At 41.1% G+C, this 22336-nt stretch overlaps 1 protein-coding gene across 3 annotated transcripts; it reads left to right on the forward strand.

Annotated features, from left to right (window-relative positions):
• Positions 1-3647: 3647 nt before the first annotated feature.
• On the forward strand, positions 3648-11524 carry mzt2b (mitotic spindle organizing protein 2B). Of its 3 annotated transcripts, none has more exons than XM_061733890.1 (5): positions 3648-3707; positions 3820-4002; positions 5596-5756; positions 8375-8512; positions 10043-11524. In XM_061733890.1, the coding sequence occupies exons 2-5, from the start codon at positions 3827-3829 to the stop codon at positions 10189-10191; spliced, it is 624 nt and encodes a 207-aa protein (XP_061589874.1). In that variant the 5' UTR covers positions 3648-3707; positions 3820-3826; the 3' UTR covers positions 10192-11524. The 3 variants fall into 3 exon arrangements, with proteins under 3 accessions (XP_061589874.1, XP_061589875.1, XP_061589876.1); XM_061733891.1 differs by having other exon boundaries at positions 8378-8512; XM_061733892.1 differs by lacking the exon at positions 8375-8512.
• The last annotated feature ends 10812 nt before the right edge of the window (positions 11525-22336 follow it).

Genomic DNA, 22336 nt, shown 5'->3' on the forward strand with positions numbered 1-22336 from the left:
ACCATTACATACTTAAAAAAAAAAACAACATTTCATCACTGTACAGAAAAAAGGTGCAAGCTATCATGCCAGTGCTTACGAAGCCTGGATGTGAACCGATCAAATCAAATCAAATCAAACTTTATTTATAAAGCACCTTTCATACAAAAAATGCAACACAAAGTGCTTTTCATAAAACAAATAAACATAAAACGTATTAATGCCCTGCCCCCCTCCCCCCTCCCCGCACACACACAGACAGACAGACACAAGCACACCACAATTCACCCAAGTTCCACACACAGACACACACGCAGACACACAGTGTCAAACCGATAGCCCATCATAGGGCTGGTTAAAGCCATAATGATGCTATTTTCTGTCATATCCAGTCGACACAAAAAACTAAACATTAGCTTTCGTAACAGTGCCTGACTGTCAGGCACTGACATGTTGGTACATTAGAGGACACAAATAACTGGCTGGCACTGTGCCACCTAGGAACACGGAGCAGCAACCTCATGGCATCATGCCATTCTACGCTTCTGCATACTTTTCACTCTGTAAGAAGACCAGAGATGAGCTGTATATAACGGGGTGATATAAGCCCCAAAACAGAGCACATTTAACATTTGTAGAACACATAAAAAAATTCCTCAACAAAGTATTGGCTTGTGCATATATTTACAGTATTTACGGCGGATGTCACTGTCATCCATAAAATCATCTGAGAAGACATGTCCAAGATATTTTAATTCCTTAGTCATATCTAAATAGCGATCTGAAAGGTGGAAGGCAGGAAAAAACAACTTCTTGTCCTCTCTAGATCTCACGACCATGACCTTACTTTTTTTGGCGTTATAGTTAATATCAAATTTCCTGCCATACTGTGTGCATATTCTTAACAGTTGTTGTAACCCAGCAGTATATGGACAGAGTACAACAAGGTCATCAGCGTACATGAGATGATTAACAACATGATCTCCCACAATACAGCCTGTTTTACATTCATTTAACTGTCTTGAAAGGTCATCCATATATATACATTAAAAAGAATAGGAGATAAAATTCCTCCTTGACGGACCCCATTGCCCACATGAAAAGGAGCAGAGACAGTATTATCCCACTTGACCTGGAATGTTTGCTGAGCATACCAATACATAAGAATTCTAACAATATATTTAGGAACATCTCTCTCAAGTAATTTGACAAATAATTTTTCATGGTTGATTCTATCAAATGCCTTAGAGGCATCAATGAAGCAGAGAAACACAGAAGAGTTTTGACTTTGATATTTATAACTATCTCCCTTAAGGCATAGATGCATAAATCAGTACTGTGTTTTCTTTTAAACCCAAATTGATTGTCGGTAGTTAAAACATACATTTCCATCCTATTTAAAATAATTATTTCCAGCACCTTAGACAGGATACTGGCAAGGGCAATTGGCCTATACATGTCCATGCTGTTTAATTTGCCAGCCTTCTCCTGAAGAACCGGAACCAGCAAAACAGACAGGATGGAGTCTGGGAGAACATCATGCACCATGATACCAGTGAAACACATGGCCAACAGTGGAGAGAGCCTATAGCTGGCATGTTTGAGATGCTCTGCAGCAATTCCATCTATACCACAAGCTTTGTTGTTATCAAGCATCTCAACAGCATCAACCACCTCACCTGGCCTTACTGTAACATTCTTGTCCAAATCAACATTAACAGCAACAAGATTACTCTTAACACAGTTAAATAGCTTGATATAATGCTCACGCCATAGTTTTGCAATGTTATCTGAACCACTGACACCTTCAATGTCATATGGTAAAGAAGTTGTATGATTATTCATCACTTTTATTGCTTTCCAAAAATCACCATGGTTGTTATTTTGTAACTTCCTGGCAAGCAGATTGGCTCTAATAGTGTTCTCATTTGTCTTAATATGACGAAGAGCATATTTATATCTAGCATTAGTTTGTTTCTTATGCTCAAACACATCACCCTGTCTAGGCCGTCCTGCATTAACCCAAAGTATAAAGGCTTCCCTTGCTGCAGCATGATATTCAGACACAAACTCGTTCCACCCAGGTGTAATGTTGAACACCTTCTTGTGACTACAGGAAGACCCTGCGGAGGCATGTAGAACTTTTATAATATTATCATATAAATCACAGATGTCAGCCGTGTGTTGCGTGTCAGTACAGTTCATATCTAGACACATTATGCCATCCCATGCCAATACAACATGTTTTAGTAAGCTGTCAGATAAAACAGTATATACATTAATGTCCTCCTTAGATAAATTAGCCCAGTTTAATTTCTCTGAGTTGACAGAAATCCCAGTATCCACCAGGAGAGGCACAGTGTCAACATTTAACAACTGGTTGGTATGTGGTCAGAGGTAGCTAGACCAAAAGTTAAAGTGATTCATTTAGCCATGATTCACTTGATTAAAGGAGCTTTAGTACATTTTTGATTTATTGTTAAAGACCCATTCTTAATAACTGAAGGATGTCCATTTATGGACAAAATCTGCGATTTATATTCTCAATGACCCACCTCAAACCTCCAGACTCAGAGACAGTTTCTTCCCCCAAGCTGTTGCTCTGATGAACTCTCATCACTCATAGAGTCTCAGAGGAATCAACCACTGTGCAATAATAATAACCACAATCATATGCTGTAACAATGCACCTTTCAATAACCATGTCTACCTCATTGTCACAAGGCGTGGTGTTGAGGACCCAAACGCAAGGAGAGAGAGGGAGGCCAGAGACGGATTCTGGTAAAAAAAGAACATTTCCAGGTTGCTAACTGTACTACCAGAGGCAAAGGCAAAGACATTTAGACAATATGTTCCTTAAGTACTCAGTTAAAACAACTTCAGTTTTAACTAAATTTAGAGGGAGAAAGTTTTGAGTCATCCAGGTCTTTATGGGGTGCTTGTAGTCTTTTTATCATTTCTATCTATATAGATCTATCTATCTTTTTTTTAATACTTTATTTAAAAGAATTATCACAAAACAGTATACAAGAACAGTAAACAAATAAAATATAGAACATGTGCCAGGGGTGATGTTTGTTATTCAAGAAGATTAAACAGGTCTACGGTTTTAATAGCCTTTCCATTTGTTGATTTTAGGATTAATTTCAAGTAAAGTTCCATTTCTTTCTGGGAAACAAAAAAGCAAGGGGTTTTCTTTGAAAATTTACTCTTATGAATATGAAATTTGGCAAAAAATAAAAACAGATTTATCAAAAAGTAACATTTTCCTTCTTTCTTAGGGAAACAATGGAAACCAAAAACAACATTTTCCCAATGTAAATTAAAATCTATAGCAAAAGAGTCAATAATAAATTTGCTAATATCTGCCCATAGTTTTTTCGAATGAGAGCAAAGCCAGAATAAATGAACTGTTTCTGGATGTAAATTACAGAAAGAACAATTTGTATTAATGTCCTTTTTAAATTTCCGCATGTAATGGCTAGCAGGATAATATTTATGTATGATTTTGTAAGAGACCTCCTTAACCTTATTTGTGATTAAAAATTTGTTAGGAAGCATCCAAGTTTTTTTCCAATCAATATGATCTGTGAAACGTCTATCTATCTAGTTTCTCTAACTACCTAACTACATATCCCATGATTCCAAGCGTCGTGACGTATGTTTGGCGCGTCTAACTTCCGCCTGCAGAGTGGACTGTTTAGTGTGCTGTGTTGCTGCTCATAACGGTATGAAATCCTTATTAAAATCAAGCTGTGCCTTGTAAATGTTTACCTATTTAGCATGTATGCTGTCATCGTGTGTCCTAATATTGATCTAGAATGTCGTTTGATTGCTCAGGTTAGTGATGTCTCAACAACCCCCACCGACGTGTCCAGCCGCCCCCGACTCCCCCGCGCTGGTAGTCACATCTAATGTTCAGAAATATGCCATAAAGAAGAAGAAAGTCCTCAATCCCGAGGAGACTGAGCTGTTTGACCTGACGGAGGCTGCAGGCATCTCTGTGGACCAGGAGGTCTTCAAGTGAGTCAGCAGAAACATAGCTGTCAAGTTTTGGTTTGAAACATAATTAGGACCAGCCCAACCGAGGTCCAGTATCACATTTTAAGACTAAAATATGTACTACTCAACCACCTACAAACTACAATTATGTACTCTTTATTTACCTTTGTTGACTGAAATGCTGCTGACATTCCTATGTAAGCAATTCCTATAATAGAGCCTCAATGAAAACACAAAGGGGAATTAAAGCACATTTATTTATTTCAAATATTTTCAGTTTATATACAAATTGATTGTCTTCAAGTGAAACATTTTCTTTTAATTTGTCATTTTCACTCATGTGGGTCTCTGGCTCCCATTTTTAGATATATTTACATGAAGTTTTCGCTTTTTTAGCATAAAAAAACTGTAGAACGCCCCCAACACCTGAGAGAACCACAGTCAATTGACTCTTTTAAGAGAGGACTTAAAACCCACCTTTTCAGCAAATCATACGCCAGCTATGATCAATGATCTGCCAAATTTATTTATTTTTTATCTTATGACTTTTTTACCTTTTTCTTGTAGCACTTTGAGATTCACCGAATGGAAAGTGCATTATAAATTAAATTCATTATTATTATTATTATTATTATTATTATTATTATTATTAAATGCCTTCACTCTCGTTACATCCATCCATCTCTGATTTGTTGTTCCGAGTTTGTTCCCGTTGTTGCCACTAACCTCGCGAGAACTGCCCCCCAGGCTACAACAAGGGACAGTTCTCGCGAGGTTAGTGACAATTCAGTTTGAAGAGGCACAATAATCCTTTTTAAAAATGATTACATTATATATAATGTGCCTATCTACTGCTATCACCTGTCTGTAGACCCCCCCCCTCGCTGTATCGTTTTGCTTTGTTCTAAATTAGTCTAATTATTTAACTTATGTATTTATACATTTATATTTTTGTCCTACTGATGGTTTTATCGATGTCATTCATTTAGGAATTTTGAAGTTTAATTATGTATGTTATTTATTTGTGTATCTGTTTCTATTTTCATTAACTTCATCCACGTTGTTCTATGTACTGTATTATTTTTATTATTATTATTATTTTTATAATTTTAATATACTTCTACTGTACATAGGTGGCAGTTGGCACAGTATGCGGATAGATGACTGAGGCGGTAGCTGGGGAGGCAGTAGGACTGGAGGAGTGTATCCGGGGGTTGTGGGGATGCAGGGTTTTTATTTATTTATTAGTTTCTTATCCTTTTTTTTTTGACTATCCTACCTTGAGTAATTTTTTATTTTTTATTTTTTTTTGGATGGTGGTATGTTTTCCTTCCTGTTTTGATACCTTTGTGATTGCAGAGAGCACTTGTTTGTTGTTCAATGTCTCTTTCATTTTGATAAAAATCAATAAAAATCTATTTAAAAAAAAATGATTACATTATAAAACTGGAAAATTAAGCGGAAATGCTAATACAGGAGGACGGAGGGAAAGGGGGATAAAATACAGTAGTTTCCCGGCCAAAATGGGAGACTTGACAGGTATGGCAGAAACAGAAGTCGACATGTCGGATGAACCGACTCTAACCTCTCTGCCTCCTCTTCTTGCTCTTCCAGGATTATAGTGGACCTACTGAAGATGAACGTGGCCCCGCAGGCGGTATTCCAGACCCTGAAGGCCATGTGTGCAGGTCAGAGGGTCACAGAAAGCTGTGGAGGAGAAACATCGACTGCCTCCCACACAACAAGTGTGAACACAGCACCCACAGAGGCCAGAGGTCAGTGGAGTGGAAGAATGACATGGAAATGCTTTAACACAGCATTGCAGCTCAGGCATACAGGTCTTTGCATCATTTGCAAAAAAAAAAGGGACACTTAACATCTGAATATTTAGTTTGCAATCAAGTCCCATTAGAACATTACATTTAATAAAAGGGCCAATAATGCAGCCATGAAGATCACAGACACTGGTCCTCAAGATCTACTGTCCCGCGTGTTTTGGATGTTTCCCGGCCTCAGCACACCTGATTCTAATTAACGGTCCTCATCAGCTTGTCATCAAGGTCTGGGCAGTTCTGTTGTTGACGCAGCTGCCTTTATCACGGTGTGCTGAAGCAGGGTAACATCTAAAACATGCAGGACAGAAGATCTGGAGGACCAGGGTTGGTGACCACTGAAAGAGATCTCTCTGGATTATGTAAACAAATGTGTCAAAATCTGAGTGGAGATCAGCACACCTAAATGTGAATAATCACCAGCATCAGCCGTTGGAGAAAGATAATTAGCCGAGACTGTCTGTCTTTAAACACTGCTGCTGTGAAAACAACTTTTCCAAGAACTGTTTTTAAAACTGCAAATTTTGGGTGCTATTCTCCTTAAATGCATTGCACAAACAAAATTATGGACAGCTGAACATCTGTGGAAAAAATAAAATAAAATTTGATGAGGGGCTGAAACAGCCCAAAGAACATGCAATAAATACATAAAAGGATTACTTTGTAGGATAAACAATTTAACAGGTTTTCTGGGTTTTTTTTATTTTTATTTTTATTCATATATTGATCTCAAACTCTGCCCGTGCTGGCAGAGTAGACTGTATCATTTGAATTATTTTAAATGTTTTCCTCTACTTCCTATGTCTCTTTCCAAACTTCCTCTTAAGTTCTGTGGAGGTGGTTCCTTCTCTCTGCATAATCCCCCTCACCAACTACCCAATTTTACTTAATCCTATACGATGCTTTTCACTTACAGGAATGTGAAAAAGTTAGTACCCCCTCATTTAATCCTACGTTCTTGGTGTAAAAACATGAATCATCTGATCATCGAGGTTCTTTGTATTAGGCTGTTAAAGCAGGTGCATGTAAACACAACTCTAAAAGGAAAAGACATAAGCAATGGTTTCAGAAAAAAGTAATTGTTGCCAGAAGTACAAACGAGGTCCACAGAACTGCATTTGAACAAGCCACACTTTCAGACCCGTCATCAAGCACGTCGGTGGAGGCGCCATTGGACACTCTGCAGTCGACCGTGAACTTGTCTTAAGGCCGGGACACACCAACCCCATAATCGGCCGTCGGATGCCGTCGGGCAGTTGGGCGAGGCCGGTGACTCGAATCGGGTTTGTGTGTCCCGTGCAGTTGTCCCTCGGCGTCTGAGTCGGCGGTCATTTTGGCCTATTCGACATGTAGAATTGGCCACTAGCCGTCGGCCTCTATGACCAATCTATGGAGCCAACTTTCAGTTCGATTGCTTTTCTGCCAACCGTCGAGTTGGTGTGTCCTGGCCCTTAGAGCAACGCTTATGCATAAAGCAACCCTAAAACCCCAGTAAACTGAAGCAATGTTGTTAAAAAAAAATCCATCCACAGTGCTGCTAGACCAGGGGTCGGCAACCCAAAATGTTGAAAGAGCCATATTGGACCAAAAACACAAAAAACAAATATGTCTGGAGCCGCAAAAAATGAAAAGTCTTGTATAACACATGCTGCATGTATCTATATTAGTTATAACTGGGGGAAGATTTTTTTTTTCATTATGCACTTCGAGAAAAAGTCAAAATGTCGAGAGAAAAATCGAAATGTCGAGAGAAAAGTTGAAATGTTGAGAAATAAGTCGAAATGTCGAGAAAAAAGTCGAAATGTCGAGATTAATGTTGAAGTACAATCTCGAGAAAAAAGTCGAAATGTTGAGAAAAAAGTGAAAATCTTGAGAAAAAGTCGAAATGTCGAGGTTAATGTTGAAGTACAATGTCAAGAAAAAAGTCGAAATGTCGAGATTAAAAAGGAAAGGAAAAGGGGAGAAATAAAGAGAAAAAGAAGAAAAAAAAGATAAAAGGGGGAAAAAAGAAAAAAAGAGGAAAAAAAGAGAAAAAAAAGAAGAAAAAAAGGTCAAACATTTTTGAAAAAGCTCCAGGAGCCACTAGGGCAGCGATAAAGAGCCGCATGCGGCTCTAGAGCCGTGGGTTGCCGACCCCTGTGCTAGACTATTGAAACATGGGGGTACTTAGTATTACCCACCTGATTTTCCTTTTTGACTTAATTTTTGTTGAATAACTAATAGCACAGCGAAAAATAAAAAGTATTGCGCTGTTTATCAGATATTGTATTTGCCTGATAGTATCCATTATGATGATTTTATTATGTTTTACAGAAAAATAAATGGGATTAAAAGAGGACGTACGTAGAAAGGGTCCTCCTTGGCTGCTTCGTCCCCTGTAACTCTTTCTTCGTCACTTCACCCCACCGTGAGGGTTTTTACTTAGTGTGGAGCTGAACTGAAGCCACGAAAACATAAAACTGAAGCTGATTCTCAATCTGTGCCCGTCACGCTTCTCTCTCTTTCTTTTCTACGCTCCATGAATTCTCTCTTTTCTTCCTGTGCCTTTTGTTCCCCCGAAGAAGAGGAGTCTTTGGTCTCTGGGAAGAGCCCTAAGCTTCCCGCGGCTCCCCCCTCAGCGTCGGGCCCCAGAGCCACAAAGGTCAACACTAAGATTGCGGTCTACGGCCCCCAAGATGCTAGCTCTCCTCACTCCCAAGGTCCCCTCTGTTGCTCTTCTGTCTCCTTCACCTTCATCCGTCTGTCTCTGCTTGCCTTCTGAGGAATGCTGAACAAGTGTTGTGTGATTTATGATTAGGGCTTGGACTTCTTAATTTCTTTTTTCTTTCGTTGCTGATTGGAAACTGTTTGTGTGTCTGGAGTAGAAAAGTAGAACCTGCCCTAAATGTCATTCACTTTCAAGTGAACATATTCAGTGAGCAGTTGTTATTTCTTACATTTCTTTTTAAGTGGCCAGAAAGTTAGTTTTTTTTTTTAACTTTCTTAAGTGAAAATAAAAACAGGTAACCAGTGATACAGTTAAGTTGAAATGATTAACCTCCTTTATGGATTTAAAGGAAACTGTTAAGATAAGATAAGATAATCCTTTATTTCTCCCTCAATGGGGAAACTCACTTTGTTCAGCAGCAGTACACTTAACACACACATGCAGGGGAGGGGTAAAAAAAAAGGTAAAAAATATATATAATAATATTAGGGCTGGGCGATTTTGGACAAAAATAAAATCCCGATTCTTTTCTCTGAAAACCCGATTTTCGATTTCGATTTTGATTTTTTTGGTAAAACTACAAAAGACAATGGAATAAATTGTTTTAAATATTTTATCTTTATTTTTAAAGAAAAATAGCAAACAAATGTCCCTATTGGGAATGAAGTGCAATTGAAAGATACTGTAAATCCTCCTTGGGTTTAGTAAAGTGACAACATTTACAATTTTCTTGACCAAACAAAGATGACTAGACGTGCTCTGTCTGTAATGCAGCCAGCTGCAAAAAAGGAAAATCGATTTTCCGATTTTCCTTTTTTTAACATCGTCTTGATTAATAAATCCTATTTAGATTTAAAATCGATTAATCGCACAGCCCTAAATAATATATATGTTGAGGTTTTCTCAAGGGTGATCTAGTTTTAGATTTTCTACATATCCCCTCCAGGATGTTTTTCTGTCCCATTTGAATGCTGAAAACATCTTGGGACAAGGTTTTGACACAGACAGTCGCAGCTTTAAAGCTGTAAACACTGAAAGATTAGCAACAGTAACTAAGGAGGCAGGACTTATTGATGGGTCGGTTCATATCACTAATGTGAAGTGAAAACTGTTATAACCTGACGTGATGTCCCACAATCATGTTAACAATCTACTGCAGTTGTACTCACCATAAACTTGTGGGGCAGCATTCCTAGAACCCTTCCTGTTAACAAATGCAAATAAAAGCCTAAAAAAGGGAAGGCCAAGCAGGTTCGGGATAGAACTGGGACCCAGTCTCTCGAGGGTTGCTGCTTTATCAGTTTTTACTATCACTGGAAGAACATTTTTGCCACTTTATGGTTCTTGCTCAGGTGTGCAGCGTTTATGTTCCGCCATGTTCATCATAAGTAAAAATAATGTGCACCTTCAGATTGGCTTCACATTTCTGCATGCTTTCATGTCCACCTCCATGAGTTGATTGGAACTTCTTAATCCTTTCTTTTAACTTGACTTTCTTTTTAAAATTGCTGCTCTATTGCAGCGATGCGCAGTAAAGGGGGTGCGAGCCACAGCGACAAGAGCAGAGAGACCTCCGGCCAGCGGGTGCAGCGGCAGCCCAGTGCCACCAGAGGGCAGAAGACCAAGAGCTCCGGCAGCAGCAGCTCCTCCTCGCAGATCAACTCCACATAAGACTGTGATAAATGTGGGTTTTACTTTGAGCTATAAAAGCTAAGAATGTCAGAAACTTTAAACAAACCCACAGACAGGGGTGATATACAAAAGGACAATCTTTATTCATAATTAGCAGTTCATAAAACACATAGGGGGCTTCGAGAGGGATGTCAGTCGAGGCTCAGGCTTCAACAACAGGGTCGCCTCTTAAATGGTACACAGTGACAGCCCACTATACTTCAGGCTAGTTTCCCTAGCTTGTACGACACGCTCTAAACACAGCATGGAGAGTCACACACACCACCTGGGTGAGATCTGTCTTATCACCATCCTCTAGAACTGCACAGAGTAGGCCTTACAGCGCCACCACTGCAGGACTAGTGACAGCCATCTTTACAGACTGTGAACTGCCAAGAGTTGGTGTGAGGATTGTAGCGAGACCTTTCATCAGCTTAAAGCCACATTATGTAACAATACTACTCTTGACCAAATGGGGACAGTATTTAAAGACAAACATCCAGTGCATCACTTCTCTTTCATTAAATGACTGAGGTGCACCTCGATGATTGCTGCAGGAGCATCCGAAACCCACTGAACAACCACGATGACAGCAAGTTTTTAAACAACATAACAGTTTTTCCTATTCCTATCGAAGAGGAATAAAAATGAGTGTAGCTGGGAAGTCAACACAGTAAATCTTCATTTTTCTTCACCTACTTATGTTAATTACTTGATTGAAAAATATTTTAAAGCACACATATCAGTTGAAGTTGTTCTATGCAGTAATTCCACTTGTGACCACTTGGGGTCAGCACATGAGCACTGACGTGAGCCATGCAGAGTATCAACAGAAGTCTTAGAACTTGTGAATAGATGGCAGCTTGTTAAAATTCAAGGGAAATGAGCTGTAAATAGCCCTGTTCACTTTTACTCCCTTCTTTTGGGGTTAAAATTAATTAAAAATATTTATTATTTGTTGGTTTGTTGATCATCTGAAGTGGGTCCAAGTCTGTATGAGGTTAAAGTTGAATCACATTCTGTTTGCAAAGTTGTGTAATCAATGAAGATGTTCTCTTGTGGTAGTTTTTATCTGCAAGTATTATCTTAAGTTTCACTAAATTAAGCCTTCTCAACCATCGCTTGAGTATTTTTCAAGTTCTTTTTAAAGTAAAAGAAAAAGTGTCTTCTCGTTCTTGATCTTCGAAGAGTCACGAAAAGAAAAAATATTTAATCTTGTTGCCATATTCAAGTCAAACCAGTGAAGTTGACAGAAATATTAGTTTACATTTTTTTCTTTTTAAAAGTGTATTGTGTACATCTAAATACAAGTAAATTGAAATATAACCAGAAATGTATCAGACCCTTTTCTTTTCTCCTGTTCTTTTATAACACACATCACCACCAGAGTGTGTGTGTGTGTGTGTGTGTGTGTGTGTGTGTGTGTGTGTGTGTGTGTGTGTGTGTGTGTGTGTGTGTGTGTGTGTGTGTGTGTGTGTGTGTGTGTGTGTGTGTGTGTGTGTGTGTGTGTGTGTGTGTATAAAGTTAAGGATTTCTATGGTAATATTTTGTTTCCTGTGTGCAGGCTGTGCAGATGCGTGGGCCCCCTGCAGCCACCAGGGGGCGCCCAAGCTGCATGCTCAGCCTGGACATGGCGCCTGTGACCTGTCAGGTGTTCAGTGAAGCCTTTACTGGACATGTGAAACAATGAAGTAAGGACTGACATGCTGTAAAATGAAATGAACATCGCAGGGTGGGGTTGTGGTACAGTTCAGAGGAGGGAAAAGATAAGTGTAAATGGATGGATGGCTGGATGGATAGATGGTCAACTAAATTGCTTACAAAACTTTGATCCACATGACAAAGTTAAACTTGCTTGACACGCTTCAGCCCCCATATACAGGACTGTCTCAGAAAATTAGAATATTGTGATAAAGTTCTTTATTTTTTGTAATGCAATTTATTAAAAAAAAAAAAAGTCATACATTCTGGATTCATTACAAATCAACTGAAATATTGCAAGCCTTTTATTATTTTAATATTGCTGATTATGGCTTACATACTCAAAATATTAGAATATTTCCTCAGACCAAGTAAAAAAAAAAGATTTATAACAGAAAAACAAAATCAAACATTTGAAAATGTCCATTAATGCACTCGGTTGGGAATCCTTTTGCACGGATTACTGCATAAATGCGGCGTGGCATGGAGGCAATCAGCCTGTGGCATTGCTGAGGTGTTATGGATGCGCAGGATGCTTCAATAGCGTTTAGCCTTTAGCTCATTTGCATTGTTGGGTCTGGTGTCTTTCAGCTTCTTCTTCACAATACCCTACACATTCTCTATGGGGTTCAGGTCAGGGGAATTGGCAGGCCAATCGAGGACAGTAATACCATGGTCAGTACACCATTTACTGGTGGTTTTGGCACTGTGGGCAGGTGCCAGATCATGCTGGAAAATGAAATCATCATCTCCATAGAGCTTTTCAGCAGACAGAAGCATGTAGTGCTCTAAAATCTCTTGGTAAACAGCTGCATTTACTCTGGACTTGATGAAACACAGTGGACCAACACCAGCAGCGGACATGGCTCCCCAATCCATCGCTGACTGTGGGAACTTCACACTGGATTTCAAGCAACTTGGATTTTGCTCCTCTCCAGCCTTTCTCCAGACTCTGGCGCCTTGACTTCCAAATGAAATACAAAACTTGCTTTCGTCTGAAAAGCAACTGTCCAGTGCTTCTTTTCTTCCATAGCCCAAGTCAGACGCTTCTTCCGTTGTCTTGAGTTCAGAAGTGGCTTGACCATGGGAATACAGCTATTGTAGCCCATTTCCCGGACACGTCTGTGAACAGTGGCTTTTGATACCTGGACTCCAGCTTCAGTCCACTGTCTTTGAAGCTCCCCCAAATTCTGGAAGAGACTCTTCTTCACAATGCTGTTAAAGCTGCGGTCATCTGTCTTGGTTGTGCAGCGTTTCCTGCCACATTTCCCCCTTCCAACAGACTTTTTGTGGATGTGCTTTGAAACTGCACTCTGTGAACAGCTTGCTCTTTGAGAAATTTCTTTTTGTCTTACCCTCCTGATGAAGGGTGTCAATGATGGTCCTCTGGACAGCAGTCAGATCAGCAGTCTTCCCCATACTTGTGATTTAGTTTACTGAACCAAGCTGAAGGTTTTTCAAGGCTCAGGAAACCCTTGCAGGTGTTTCGAGTTAATTAGACGATTCAAGTGATTAGTTGAATACCCTACTAGTATACTTTTTCATGATATTCTAATATTTTGAGATAGGATATTTGAGTTTTCTTAAGCTGTAAGCCATAATCAGCAATATTAAAATAATAAAAGGCTTGCAATATTTCAGTTTATTTGTAATGAATCCAGAATGTATGACATTTTAGTTTTTTTAATTGCATTACAGAAAATAAAGAACTTTATCGCAATATTCAAATTTTCTGAGACAGTCCTGTATGTCCACGGGAGAATGATCCAGGTTGGACCGTTACTTTACTTTACAGAGGGTAGTTGCAGGTCGGCTGGGGCACGCTGCATCGGAGAGTCAATAAAAACATCAGAGAAATGTTTAAAACAACCTGTAGTCTGTAAAAATAGTCCCCCCTAAACAGAATCTTGAAGAGGACTCAGATAAAGCTAGAAACAGCCCTGAATGTGTTGCATGCAGATTTAAGACAAGGGCAGAGAAAGACAAGGTTGCTTAAGAGGGAAAGGAAAATACGTCTGCAGCAAAATGGCAATTAATGTTCACTTTTAGGGGAATGCTATTTTATGACTCAAAAATGTCATCCCACTTAACTGCTAGTGGGAATAGGCTCCCTACGGACGTGTATGTGTACTGTAACCTGTATGGGAATCTCCCTCTGGCCGCATTTAGTTGTACGTCCGTTAAACGTCATCAAACGCAAGAGGAAGAGAATTCATGTCTACAGGTCCTAACACTTGCTTAATTTGCCATAAATATCTGACTCTTGATCCAGTTCTACAGACGCAGAGGCTAATAAACTCCCACGTGTTTGTGGCACTCGTGACCTTTATTGGGAAAGTAGACAGGAAATTGGTAGTGTGGGGGGAAGACATGCAGTAAAGAGCAACAGGCGGGGACTCGAACCTGTGCTGCCTGCACGAGGACTACAGCCTCCGTAAATGGTGCCCGCTCAACCCACTGAGCTATCCAGGGCCCGTTTTGTGTTTGTTGACCTTAGTTTGAGCGACATAGGTAGAAAAATGGCAACGACCTGAAGTAAATATCTGCTCAAACAGCTCTTTTTGAAACATTTTCTATGGACTCACAGAGCTAAAATTGCTCTGTGTTCACCGGTAAGGACTATGTCGGCACTGTTACTTTTACTTAAGTGGGGAAACATTTTACTCAAGAATGCTCCTTTGATATCTGTAGTGCAACAAGTACAACTTCTGCTGTTTAGTGTGGTGATTGGAGAAACCTAACCGAGCTGGTCCTGCAGACTCTGCAACGGTCAGTGGTGGACAGTAACAGAGTAAATTTACTTGAGTACTGTACTTAAGTACATATCCAGAGGATTTGTACTTTACTTGAGTATTAGATTTCTTTGGTACTTATTACTCTTACTTGAATACATTTCCAAGACAAAAATTTTTACTTTTACTCGAGTAAATTTCTAGGAAGGCTGAAAAGTACTCGTTACTTTCAGGTCTGCTCTTTTTTCTTCTTCCCTAAAATCCTATTGGACACAAGCTGTTTTTGTCAAAGGAGGAGACCTATCACAGTGCACGCTCTCCACTGGGATGTACGTAAAGCGGAAATACGTCAAGCCTCCTCAAAACCATACCGCCAAAGTAGCTTACGTTTGTCAAGACAGAGCCGCAACAAGTGAAGACATAGCTGCAACAATGGCTACGCCTGCGTCAGGAGAAGAATATTGGGATATTGGGAGACAGGCACAGAGACAGACATTGGGAGACAGCCAAGACAGACATGGGGAGACAGTTTGTTATGCTCTATATTGCTATATTGTACTGGTACATGTCCTTCCTGTAAAGTTAAGTGACTTCAACATTGAGTTATTGAAAGCAGAGATGTAGTTTTTTGTAAAGCAGTGGTCTTTGAGGGGGATCCAGACTTAGTTGGATGGTGCAGGTTCATTTGGTTTCAGTTCATGATTGTTAATAAACTCTGCATCATCTGCTGTCCTCTTATGATCCCATTCATTTGATTTGTTTTTGGTGTTTCTGCAGGTTTTATATAACATTGTGGTTCTAAAAGCAGCACATCAGTGCAGCTGGTTTCAAAGAGTTAATTCTCAGAAACAATAGTTAAAAAGATCCTTAAATTAATTTAGACAAAATATAGTAATTTACTGATGTGGAAAATAAGAAATTTACTCTTACTCTTACTTTTACTTAAAGTAAATTTAAAAGCATTTACTTTTGGATACTTAAGTACCTTTTAAAAGCAAGTACTTTTCTACTCTTACTCGAGTAATATTTTGACTGAGCTACTTTTACTTGTAACGGAGTAAATTTTGACCAGTAGTATTTGTACTCTTACTCAAGTACTGAGGTCGAGTACTCTGTCCACCTCTGGCAACGGTACAGGGCAAGCAAGGTGTTGCCTCCTTCTCAGGGTGCCGGCTGCTAACAGCTGTTTCTCCTTTGTTTTGCTCTGAACGAGTCGATGCGCCGTCCTTTGCATCGTCAGCGACTGATAATACAACAAGAAGCCAGAGGTTCCCCTGCACTGGAGACGAAACAAGGATTTCCCAGTGTCACTGAAAGGAGTGCTCGCGTCTGCCGATCCTACATGGGCACGATCTTATTGATTTTTCTCTTTTCTTCATTGGCAAGAAGTGCAGCCAGGATGTGATTGTGTTGCTCACGTGGTTGAGCTTCCATCACATGGGGGCAGCACAGGCTCACTCCTGCAAATGTGGTTGCTGGGATTTTTCTTTGCTCAAATTTCCACCCTCTCAGCTTTTGAATGAAAGTGAATCTGAAATATGTGTTATGATTTTTTTTTTTTTTTTCCTGTGCATATTTGATGGGGAAAAAAAGAATGTATGGTCATTCAGAAACACAATGACACCTCAGAGGTTAGAGGTGCACGGGGAGATGGAGAGGGGAGATATGAGGCGGGCTGCGGGGCTTTTATGTGGCCGTTTGTCCTGTTTATGTGTCCCTGCCTCTCCTCTGCCCGCTGCATTGATGGCAGCGTGCCTGTAATTGATGGCACCATATTGCAGTGGTGTAGCAGGTTTAATGGGGCTTGACAGAGCAAGGGAAAGCAGCATGCATCCAGGGATGGATCTTAACCCTTTCGCACACACTCCACCTTGCAATTGTGCCCCCCCCCCCAACCCTTTGCCAGCCTTGCCTGTCTCTTCTCGTCTTCACGCCCCCAACTAACACACTAGAGAATGCAAACCCAAATGAGAGTACAAACAGGCTGTGGGTGATGAGCTTGTTTACGATTCCCACTGTTATCAGTGGTCGTGGTAATGGCGGCTTGGTTCATGATCAAGGCAGCTCAGACACCCCTCTGACTCCACTTCCGAAAATAAACACTCGCCAGCTGTTGGTGCTCTCCGCTGTTTTGCTTGGAGGAGCCTAAATGTGTTTGTCAAAGGTAAACGGCTGGGAATTTATTTCTTCCAACTTGCCGCCCGGCTGCGGTTCCCGGGACGGCCTACGGGGGTCAGTGTGGATCCGAGCGAGGCCTTTCCACTTCTTTGGATTTTTCCAAGGGTATCCAGTCCAGCATTTTGGATGTGTTTATTTTGTTATGAGGGAATTTCACATCCAGAGCTGAGTCCTTCCATTAAACTGGGAACCTTATCCTTCATTCTGCACAGACTCGTGCAAGTTGCGCATATACACACCCTATGCACTATTAATCAATCGAGAGGATAAAATGATGCTATTGTGTGCGAGGAAAGGCAGGCGGCATGTTGAAGAATGAGCAAGTCAAAGCTGCTGGCAAATCATTAAAGTAAGGTGTTGGTCTAAACCAAGATCTCACCCTGGCTCTGTGCAAGCTGTTCCCAGGTGACAAAACCTGTGAAGAGACACTATTTTAAGAGCCAACATCACACCTCTCCCTCCCTCTCTCTCTTACTCTCTCTCTTTTTTTTCCAAATAACCCTGTCACTTATCTTCCTCCCAAGAATCTCCTCCTGTGTGAGAGCATTTGGGCGTGGAGGAGGGATATTCTTTCTAAATTTCACTTCCCCTCTCTGTTTGTCCCTCTGCATTCACTTCCCCTCTCCACCCCCTCCGCCATCATCTTCCTCGCCGGGGCGGCTGCAGATTGGCTATTTCCCGCACGCGCCCAGTAGAGCCCTTATCAGCGGTAGAGTGCTGATTGTTGGTCTGTCTCTCAGGCTGACTGACAGTCGGGGCTGCGCTGCAGAAATGCCTGATTTGGTCAATGTTTGTCTGTGGGGCCTTATCTCCACACCTTATATTAACTGCCTTGACAGTATGTGCAGGCAGTCTCTCTCCATCTTGTTGCACCACCTCCCTCTATCCTCCGTCTCTATCTCCATTCGCTCTCTCCACTCTCTCCACGCTCTCCACGCTCTATAGTCTTTCAACCACCGGCTAAACATTTTCCTGCTCATCCTCCTCCTCCATCATTGTTCCTTTTGTAGCTGCATCAGCACCTGAAGAACATAAACGTCATTCTGTTTCTTGCTTTTGTTGTATCTTCCTACAGGAGTTGTGGTGGTAAAACAAAAACGGGTCAGTCCACCCGAGTTGCAAAAACAACTTACAGCGAAGTGCAAAAGTTAATACCCCCCTTTTTAAACCCTGCAAAGACAGAATAAAAACCATCTCACTGAAAAGGGTATTAGGCAAATATGAACTCAGATGAACAACAGCATGCAATTTGTTTTCAGTGTGCCATAATTTATTAATGCGTCAATACTAAAGGCTGGATTATGGTTCTGCAACAAATCGACGCAGAGTGTGCGCCGCAGGTTGCGCCGCGTTGCACCCAACGCCGCATGCCACGCCATGCCTGATGCGCACCTCCCACAAATTGTAACTACGCGTCAAGAGGTCGCAGAACCAACGCAGACCGAGGGGGCTGTGATTGGTTCGCTTGGTAGCAACGCATTTCCGGTTCCGGTTCGTGAAGCAGTCATGAACTTTCAGCACTCTTTTCTTTGTGTATTTGTGATTTTTTTTTTTTGTTTTGTTTTTTTGCACAATAGTTGTCCTTATCTTTTTGATTCACTGTGACCGGAAAAGTCGGATAAACCATTCAGGAAAAGATCGCACCCCCCTAGCGCCCGCGGGGGGTATTGCACCACGGCGAAATGGAGTGTTGGAGAAGTCCGGAGGGTTCACGACGGCATCACGGCAGCGGCGTGTGCTCTGCGTTGGTGTAGCGCAGAACCATAATCCGGTCTTAAAAAACACGTTTTTCTTGCTTTAACATATATAAAGTGGCCTACCCTGAGCCTGCCAACTCAGAGAAGGAGGAAAGCAACAAAATTCTGTAGGGTCTGTTCATCCCCGCCTGGATGATCCTTCCAGTGTCATGTGACTTTTACGAGCCGTTCAGATTCTGCTCCCGTCGTTACGTAACGACGGGAGCGATTTCCATAGGTCGGCCTCCGCTGCATTAAACCACGCCCACAACTAACGCCGCCGGCCAGAGCGTCCAAAATTAGAAATGAAGAAATGAAATGATGAATCGGAGTAAAGACCTGTGGTGTACCTGTTTAGAATTCAATTAAATCTTCCTGTGTGAATTAGTGTGAAGACGAGGTGACACGGTCCCCTCTTCAGGTAACTAAAGGCTGATTTATGGTTCCACGTTACACCAACGCAGAGCCTACGGCGTAGGGTACGCGTCAATTTAACGCAGAACCGTAATTCAGGCTTTAAGATCCCAGGGAGTCGTTTACACCGTGTCTTACTGCATGCGAGCGTCTGACTATCGCGTCGAGCTGCGTGACATCGGACGCTCTCTGTCCACACTGAAACTGTTAAACTCGTGGCCAGTTAGGACAGTCCACTACAAAAAGAATAAAGCAATGGAATTGATTTTGTCGGTGACACTTGCTCGCATCGCATGGGACACACTTTAATAGTGTACAGAGCCGACTGCTCTTTGAGTAGCCCCATATGCTGCTCTTCTAACCCAGAGCGAGGCTTTGTGCCCTCCCCTGCTACACGTCATTCAGGCAGCCAATCTGCACAGAGCCTCATTATCATAGCCTCCCCGCCCACTCAGAATCCCTCATAGAGAAGGAGGTTTGAAGCGGTAAAAAGAAAGACATGGCCCAGAGGCTGAATTTCTAATTTATGTAGAAACAACAAGCTTTTGATTGTTTTTAAGACATTCAAGGCCTGTTTAAAATATACATGAAATGCCATAATAGGTCACCTTTAAGTAACCCCATAACTCAACAGCTTGTGTATCTGCCTTCAGCAGCAACACTATATCAGTAGCCTCTTTTAAATTGGTGGACACCCCGGGTTTAACATGCAGATCTGGCATGTAGCCTGTCCTTTTTACATTGACCGATGCAGGGTGGCATGTCGAGCTGCCCCGTGAGTAAATCACCTCCCAGGGTCAGGTCTAATGTAAACAGGACTAACAGGTGGCGGGTCGTGGGAGAGGTCACCTCATTACAACCCACCATGGGAAGTTTTTTAATTTTTAATTTAGTATTATTATTTTATAAAATAAGGAAACAGCTGATGAGAGTAACAACAGCAGGACGTCACAGGTAGGATTTATATTTGCAAGATGAGTAACTGGGGAGACAAGGAGATCCGCTACTCAGCCTCAGAGTCGAAGACGCCATAAACTGGCGTATGTCCAGAACCACAAAGGATGATGGTCCATTGTTTGAACATCTGGACACAAAAATGACAAACCAAGGCTTTACAAGAACCAGAACCCGCCAAAAACACATGAATACTACTGTCTGACGTTGTATAAATGTTGCTAATGTAGTGACATTATGTCATTCTACATGCCCACAAAGGTTACGTTATCTTTCGCGGTTAACGCCTTCTGACCCGCTTTCCCTCTCCTTAACTCGCCTTCAGGCCTGAGGTGACAGATACCAGCCGTGTGTTTATATTACCAACGGGCGTTAAACACGTGTTCACCATCCAGCCATATTGGCGGGATCCAATCTAAAAACGCCTAGTATTTCACTTCATTGAACAGGAATTTAGTTCTGTTCTTCTTTACAGAGTTGTTTCAGTGTGATTTGGATTATTGTCCTGTTGAAGGACCCTCTTCCAAGTGATCAACGTCATCTGTTGATCACATGGTTTTGTATTTACCTCCAGAAAACATGAATATACAGAGAAGCTCATGGTCCTATAGCGGCAAAACAAGCCCAAATCATCATCCCTGCACCACTGTGCTGAATGGTGGGTGTGATTTTTATTTTGTGGAAGTTCAGTACGGCATGTACGGACTGAGATGTAGCACTTTTTTTTCTTTTTGTATTTCTTTGAGCATTGTCTGACGTTGGGACGTCCACTTCCCCGGCAACCATCTTGAATGCTTTCACGTTGAGCTACTAATTGTTTGGAAATTATTTTATAACTCTTTACAGACTGATTAGCAGCAACAGTTTCTTCTCTAAGACAATGGCTAACGTCTTCCCTCTTGGTACTGTGTCAACACACACCTGAATGTTACAGACCAGCGAAGTATCAAAAACATCTGCTTTTATAGAGGTCTGCACACCTGCTGATGCTCATTTCATCGGGAGCTGATGATCAGCAGCACCTGGCTGCAGCTTCCCCAGGTGCGTCAGGGGAGGGTTGAGTGTTACCCGCAGGTTTTATATTTCTTTTTGACTTCATTTATGTTAAAAAAATAATAGCGCACAGAAAGATAAGTGTTCTTGTTCGTCTGATCTTCAGTGGCAGGGAATCACCAGATGGGTCCTTATCATTTTTTTTTTCCCTTTTTGATTTGATTTGATCTTAGTCATTTTGTATCTTATTACCAAAAAAAAAAACAATATAATTGATTGCATATTAGGATTTTATTGTTTTTTACAGCATTTTTACAGGCTCTCTCCAACTTCTTATGTGTGAATTGTATTTTGTCAAAAGAAGAAGATGGAAAAGAAAAAGCAGACCTTGCCACACAGAAATAAATATTGTGCTTTCATTGTTTAGCAACTGTAAGTGATGTGGTGATATCATAATAATGAATATTTGTGGCTAGAATAATGTAAAAGTCTTATTGTGACAGATCTGCTGCATAAAGTCACCTACAACATCATCTCAGTATGAAAGACTAGTGCCACTTTGCATTTTCAGTGATAAACTGACATGTTGTTTTAATGTTGAATGCTCTTAATGAGTTTACCAGTTAATGACACAAGTTCATCCAACCAGCACTTGTTCCAAACATTATGCTTCAGTACCAATGTGTGACAGTTTTTCCAGCTTTTCAGGCCCAAACTGTTGTTGATATTGGCATGGTTTTACTGGCGCAGTTTAGCTGAAGATGGTTCATAAAAAGAAATGGTCAAAGCTTCAGTTAAGTCACACTCAGGTTTCTGAAGACCATCATTCAGACCAGTGAAGGACCCCGCCTTGCTGACCATGATCCAAAAATGGAAATATTGGTGAAATGAACAGGCCAGGAATTTGGTTGGAGTTTACCCACCTTTCCTCAATTACCACAAGCTAACTATAGCCTATTACTTTTTATTACTTCATGCAAACCTATGATGCTAATTACCTTACCTCACATCCATTCTCATTGAATTGACACATGAAATGATGACTGCTAGAACTGAAACAAGGACTTCTGGGGCTCCAGCTGGGCTCTGCAGACCTGTTTACCTCCCCAGAGAGTTAACTGTGGTCATAATCACAGCTGTTTATATAGCTCAAGATGCTAATGCTAACTCCGTTATTGCACTTCTACATAGTAGTGTTAGCAGTTAGCTGACCAGGCACCCTGATACTGTATACATCGGTGCTGGGGACTTTAACCATGTGGATTTAAAAACTGTGCTTCTTAGAAGTGTGCCACCAAAGAAGCCGACACACTGGATAAAGTCTGAACAAACATCAAGGCTAAACCGCTACCACACCTTGGCCCGTCTGACGAAACGTCTCTGCTTCTGATTCTGGCATACTCCTCAATCAGGGAAACGCTCATCCAAGAAGCCAAG

The sequence above is a fragment of the Cololabis saira genome, chromosome 11, assembly GCF_033807715.1.
Source record: "Cololabis saira isolate AMF1-May2022 chromosome 11, fColSai1.1, whole genome shotgun sequence".
Lineage (NCBI taxonomy): Eukaryota > Metazoa > Chordata > Actinopteri > Beloniformes > Belonidae > Cololabis > Cololabis saira.

What these genes read in the sequence shown, in the direction of transcription:
- mzt2b (XM_061733890.1), top strand. Translation starts at nt 3,827, where the DNA reads ATGTCTCAACAACCCCCACCGACGTGTCCAGCCGCCCCCGACTCCCCC. An exon ending in GTGGACCAGGAGGTCTTCAA is followed by an intron (nt 4,003 to 5,595) that starts GTGAGTCAGCAG and finishes TTGCTCTTCCAG; the next exon opens with GATTATAGTGGACCTACTGA. An exon ending in AGCACCCACAGAGGCCAGAG is followed by an intron (nt 5,757 to 8,374) that starts GTCAGTGGAGTG and finishes GTTCCCCCGAAG; the next exon opens with AAGAGGAGTCTTTGGTCTCT.